Below are 6413 nucleotides of genomic sequence, written 5' to 3'. Positions count from 1 at the left end.
GGATTTTCTTTTCTTAATTTTTTGGTCTCCTATATTGTATCACCATTATGAGCAGCATAAACAATTTATTTTCTTACTACTTCCGTCAAACAACACCAAGTATCAATGGTTGTCATGCGTGGTTATTCAAAACCCAAAGTCATACCTGAATCTGAGTTTCATTTCACGTCAAAACTACAAAATGTTTGCGTCTGACGACTGATACCCAACACCAGCCTTCTCCTGTTCCCTCCCGTGATGACGGCTTAATGTCAGAAGGCCGTAAACTGTAAATTTTAATATTATTGGCTTAAACGCCGTTTAACGTGGTATGTAAAGATTTCTTCTCAATTTGGAGCATAATTGTTGCAATTTGTGAGTCAGAGATGTCCAAGCGGATACATGGGAGTCAGATTTCCTGTTCTGTAATGCTTTATTCATCTCCAGATTTCCAAACGGGACATTGGGATTAAGGCAACTTACTTGTATAAAGTATACATCTGTGAGAGATGGTACACTGCATGCTGAAGACGTCAGAAAGAAGTCGGTTGTACAAGACGCGACATTGGGATACTCCCAGGCATTACCTGCATGCGTTCAGGACGATGTTACAAGAGGCGAAGAGTTAAAGATGGAGCCTTATGTGTACGAAGTGACACAGTTGTAATCCCAGACATATGTATACTGAGCCCACTACAACCGTTGTGAAATGAAGATAGAGCCCATTTGATCAGACACGTGCGTGAAAGCTTTTCATGTGGATTACAAACAAGCTTCATTCAGGAATCGCATACTCTCCAGGTCAGCATGTGCACTGTGGCAAGTAGAAACATGTCAGATGCAAACAGGTCGGCAACACTTGAACAACTAAATGCAGAAAGGCGGTTACTTCTTCTACCTGTAATTGCAGTATTTTGTGTTGTCATGGTAACAGGAATCATCGGAAACATACTGGCGATTTACGTCTATGGACGAAGGTACCAGATGAAGGCCGCCATCTTGTTTATGATTATATTGGCGGCCACAGATCTGTTGAGCTGTTCAGTATGTCTACCATTTGAAATTTACGACAATGTAAACTCATTTCTTAACCAAATACCGATCCCTTGTAAAATATTCCGATTTATTGAAGCATTTACGAACACCTTTTCTGGATTAATACTTGTCTGTATTGCTAGTGACCGTTTTCGCAATACCCGCTATCCTCTGGAGATGCCCTCCCTGGAACAGTCTAAATCTCTGGCAACAGTTATGTGCGCGTTGGCTGTGTCTATCGCCTGGCCTATGGTGGTTCTGAGTGGAAACAGAACCGTGCGTACTCGTATTGATGGCGTGACCGGAGTTGATTGTTCCACATCAGACATGATGTATCATTCAATCTATTCACTGTTGTTTCAAGGATGTTTAAGTTTGTTGTTTGGCATCTGTTTCATTACATTTGTAGTATTCTATGGTCTCATAGCTTTAACAGTCTGTAAGCGTAGCTGTGGAACCATTGGTGCTCGTGTTTCTGACAAATTGCCAACTATGCCTGTTAGTCCAATGAAGAGAAAGAAGTTTGAGCAGATGTTGATAGCAAGAGCATTGAGCAGCATGAAGACGCCGATCGACAAAACTCGGAGTAGCATTGGTAAAATCCACCTGCGCCCTGGACATACAACTATGATGCTGAGTGTTATTACATTTTCAGGAATCATTGGTTACGTCCCTTACCTGACTGTGGAGCTACTGCATTTCTCAGGTCAGAGGTTTCAGGAAGACATGGGTTCCACTGAGCTTATTATTTACAAAATGTGCAATAATTCTTATTTTCTCAATAATGCGATGAATCCTATAATATACAGTATTCTCAGTCCACATTTTCGGAGGGAAAGTTTTGTATGTTTGAAACGTATTTTCCGCTGCAAATGAACAATATCATAGAGGTATATGACAATCATTAATGGCTACAGAACAACCAGGTAGGATTGTGAGTGTTATATCCTGTTAGCACTTACCACTGACACGTTTCATTAAAATAGTGGTCGTGTGTTGGCTGACACAATACTTGGCAATACTCTACCATATGATCTGGGCCAAAAAACAACACTGGATCAGACACTTTAGTGATTGACCCACGTTATATTATGCCTCAAACATGTCTGACCACCCTTCCGATAAAGTAAGGCTGAGTAAGGTGGTGTGAAAAAACCCAAACACAACGGTCACAGTGTGGGTCAGCATCGTATATCACATTAGCAAGCCACACTTAGTAAATCCTTCTAAATGCCTATTAAATGGACTCTGCATATAACAAAGGTCTTAGTCTTATTTATAGAAGGGATTTTGGATGTAAGAAAAATATCTTTCCATTTTTTATTAAATAAACCTGCTCCAAAGTTCATGATCATCTGACCAGATGGTATTGCTTGACATGACTTGAGATAGATGAGGTGATGAAAGTACTTATTTACCTTCTCACTGTTGAAGATATTTGGTCATCTATATACTATATATATGAAACTGAGGTTAATATTTCTTTGATTTGGCTAAATTAGTGAAAGATTCATATGCCAAGAGAAGCAGATCTGCTGGGAGAGAGGCATTTTGATGACCCATATGATACTATGTGTCAAAATGTACTTTACAACAAATGTGACATGTTTTACAAATTGACATCTATTAATATTGTGATAAAATTAATGTACAACTTCCTCTCTTGGAAATAAAGCTTGGAAAAAAATATTGTTTACTTTTTATTGTGTTTGATAAACATTGTAACGATATGCTAAATTACTCACAAAATATTGGTAACAATAACATTGTTTCCAAAGATACATACTTGATTTTATATGACAATGCAGATCTCACTATAGATGACAATAATAGCAAATGTAATGCAGTGCAATCACACATAGCTCGGAGGAAAGGTTTTGTGTAAGTGTTTTTTCTGAGTTTCTGAGTTTTTCTCTTTCAATCTCCCATTTGTTATGGTTCTTGTACCTATCTGGTTAGCCTAGTGTTTAAAGCATTCACTTGTTGCACCAAAGACATGGGTTTGATTCTCAATAGGAGTAAAAAGTGTGAAACTCATTCCTGGTGTTCCCAACAGTGATATTGGTGGAATATTGCTAGAAGCAGCATAAAATCTTACCTACTCACACTCACACATGTCAGTGAGTGTCTACTTATTCCTGATAATCATTAAATTGAAAAACATTTGAACCAAACAACAGCCCTTATGGCTAACATCACTGAAGATAAGTTCTCCAACTGAACAATGATAACAATAATGTTATAGATGATGTTGATAACTCTTTTATTGTTGTTGATGACGAGGGGCAGTGGGGTAGTCTAGTGGTTAAAGCGTTGGCTCGTCAAGCCGAAGACCCGGGTTCGAATCCCCACATGGGTACAACGTGTGAAGCCCATTTCTGGTGTCCCCCGCCGTGATGTTGCTGGAATATTGCTAAAAGCGGCGTAAAGCCAAACTTAGTCAGTCAGTCAGTGTTGATGATGATGATGATGATGATGATGGATGACAACAATCCTTTGATAGCTGTGTCAGGAGGTGGTTTGTTGCCCGTGTTATAGTATTATCCAATCCATGTCTAAGCCTCTGATGAAACTGATCATTCTTCATTAAAGCTTCATAGAATCCATCTTACCTGAATCTTCGCTTTTACAAAGGTGCTGTTAGGAATCCACTCATCCAAACCAAGTTGTCCAATGTCATTCTCTACACAAAAGGGGCGGTGGGGTAGCCTAGTGGTTAAAGCGTTCGCTCGTCACGCCGAAAACCCGGGTTCGATTCCCCACATGGGTACAATGTGTGAAGCCCATTTCTGGTGTCCCTTCCGTGATATTGCTGGAATACTGCTAAAAGCGGCGTAAAACTAAACTCACTCACTCACTCACTCTACACAAAAGATCAGCAGGCAACAAAGAAACTACAAAAGACAAAACTTGATGAATATTTTTACTGAGCTACACAACTACATGTACAGTAGCTACAATGTGATGTGTCATGGGAATGCTAAATAAACCATCAATATGATCACGTGGTCCTACTGCCAGTGTGTCTACAGTGTAGGGCTGTACAGACATACAGACACAAGAGTCTCTAGAATACTGTGAGCACTGTCTGTTGAGGCAGCCCAGGGCAGGAGCCTGCTCAGGCTAAGACTGTTGGCATTATACAAGGGCCATGGGCAGTGCATAGTCGTGTTGAACAGCCCATTGATTACACACTGTACCTGATTGTTACTGTGTTTAGTTTGCAATTTTATTCTCCCTTGCCATGTTGTAATGGATGGGTGTTTCAGTTTCTTCAAAATACACTACTTAATGAGGCAGTGAGGCTGACAAGTGTGGCTGCTTGGCCCAAGAATGCACACAACTTGAATTGAAATGTTTTGAATTAACTTTTACACAAAATGGAATTGCTTTTGGACAATCCAGGGTAAATTTTTCTCAGGTAATAATCCAGGGTAGTTATTCTAAGGTGATAATCCAGGGTGGTTATTCTCTGGTGTGGACATTTTATACATTCACTATTAAATGAATGCAGCTCTTCTTTTCATTGAAGACCTAGGTAAATACCTCATTCTAATTTCAGTCTTCACCGACACAAATACAGTCAGAAAAACATCCACTGAAAGACATAAAGTGAATCTTCTTGTGTACAGTATATTTAATTGTTCTTGAGTAGTGTTACTCAATGTTCTTGTGTACAGTGTTAAATCAATGTTCTTGTGTACAGTGTTTTACTCAGTGTTCTTGTGTACAGTGTTTTACTCAGTGTTCTTGTGTACAGTGTTTTACTCAGTGTTCTTGTGTACAGTGTTTTACTCAGTGTTCTTGTGTACAGTGTTTTACTCAGTGTTCTTGTGTACAGTTTTACTCAGTTTTTGTGTACTCAGTGTTCTTGTGTACAGTGTTTTACTCAGTGTTCTTGTGTACAGTGTTAAATCAATGTTCTTGTGTACAGTGTTTTACTCAGTGTTCTTGTGTACAGTGTTAATCAATGTTCTTGTGTACAACATGGCCATGCAGCTGACCCAATGCCCCATCCATTTAAACATATTGCACAAGTGATCTGGTATATGAATTATTCTGTAAAACCACAACAATCATTCTACTATCTTACTACTTGTTCAACATTCCCTGTAAAGTCAGCATACAGTATCTATCATGTGTCCAACTGTCGAAGTCATCCACATCCAGGTAAAAGTTCTCCATTGTGTGCACAGCTCTACCTGCACAATGAGCTACATCTATTGTACATCTCCAGCTTGTCATATTGAAAATGTTTGAAATATCTTTCAAAACCACACCAAGTATGTTTTTTCTCATAAATCATGACATGTTAAGTACACAAGAAACTTTAACAAGGGTGATTTCAAAGGAAATGTGTAACTTCATCTCTTCCAGTTGTTACAATGTTTCAGGTATACCGGTAGGTTCAATACAAGCCAACCAGACTAAGACCTGCTTGTTGTATGCAGATAAGTTGGGCTAGTTCAACAGTCAGGTTTAGGTCCAATACAAGCCAACCAGACTAAAACCTGTTTCTTGTATGCAGATAAGTTGAGCTAGTTCAACAGTCAGGTTTAGGTCCAATACAAGCCAACCAGACTAAGACCTGCTTCTTGTATGCAGATAAGTTGAGCTAGTTCAACAGTCAGGTTTAGGTCCAATACAAGCCAACCAGACTAAGACCTGCTTCTTGTATGCAGATAAGTTGAGCTAGTTCAACAGTCAGGTTTAGGTCCAATACAAGCCAACCAGACTAAAAACCTGCTTCTTGTATGCAGATAAGTTGAGCTAGTTCAACAGTCAGCATGTCCTGATAAGATTCAAACATATTCTTAAACAATAAAAATAAACAGTAAAGAAAAAACACTAATACTGCCATAAATTCTTAATTTGTCTTAAAATATTACACATACTTTAACAGAACACTTCTGATGATGTGAGCAAGATAGAAACGAACAGTGCTCGTATTCCTATATGTGACCGTGTTTCTAAACGTTCTCTATCTCAACACATACATCAGTATGTTTGAAAGTAACTTCATTACACATTCCCATCTTCAGTATTCATTTGAAGTTATTATATTGCACAAAATCAAACGACAATCGTTATTGGACAAAACGCGTTAGCTGAGATTTAGTAACAGGTGAGAACTACACTCTCAAACCACATGTAAAACACAAGGCTGCTCAGGAAGCTTCTCTGCACTACGGACAAATCTAAAACAATTGCATGCTAAAAAAACAAGTAACAACAGAAGGCTTATCACAGATGTAAGTAAAATACCATAACATAAAGTCTGAGTATCTGGGATAGAAAGAAGCAGATCAGAATCATACATGGTAAAGGCATTGTAAAGACAAATCTGTGTAAACCAGGGTAAAGCACAAAACAATTATAAAAATACAAAATGAGATTGA

At 38.7% G+C, this 6413-nt stretch overlaps 1 protein-coding gene and 1 long non-coding RNA gene across 2 annotated transcripts; both read left to right on the top strand.

Annotated features, from left to right (window-relative positions):
• The first annotated feature begins 274 nt into the window (after positions 1-274).
• On the top strand, positions 275-2301 carry LOC124267119 (neuromedin-U receptor 2-like). The gene has a single exon (XM_046701997.1). It carries the CDS (start codon positions 787-789, stop codon positions 1888-1890), a length of 1104 nt encoding a protein of 367 aa, XP_046557953.1. The 5' UTR covers positions 275-786; the 3' UTR covers positions 1891-2301.
• A 2986-nt stretch (positions 2302-5287) lies between these two features.
• On the top strand, positions 5288-6101 carry LOC124267117. The gene is made up of 3 exons (XR_006895954.1): positions 5288-5408; positions 5492-5722; positions 5801-6101. It is a non-coding gene; the product is annotated as an uncharacterized LOC124267117 (long non-coding RNA).
• The last annotated feature ends 312 nt before the right edge of the window (positions 6102-6413 follow it).

The sequence above is a fragment of the Haliotis rubra genome, unplaced genomic scaffold, assembly GCF_003918875.1.
Source record: "Haliotis rubra isolate DU_JTF1 unplaced genomic scaffold, ASM391887v1 Scf13, whole genome shotgun sequence".
Taxonomy (NCBI): domain Eukaryota; kingdom Metazoa; phylum Mollusca; class Gastropoda; order Lepetellida; family Haliotidae; genus Haliotis; species Haliotis rubra.
This window is presented reverse-complemented; position numbering and strand designations above follow the sequence as displayed.

Bases quoted from the DNA above. Each gene is read 5' to 3' on its own strand.
- LOC124267119 (XM_046701997.1), top strand. From the start codon at position 787: ATGTGCACTGTGGCAAGTAGAAACATGTCAGATGCAAACAGGTCGGCA.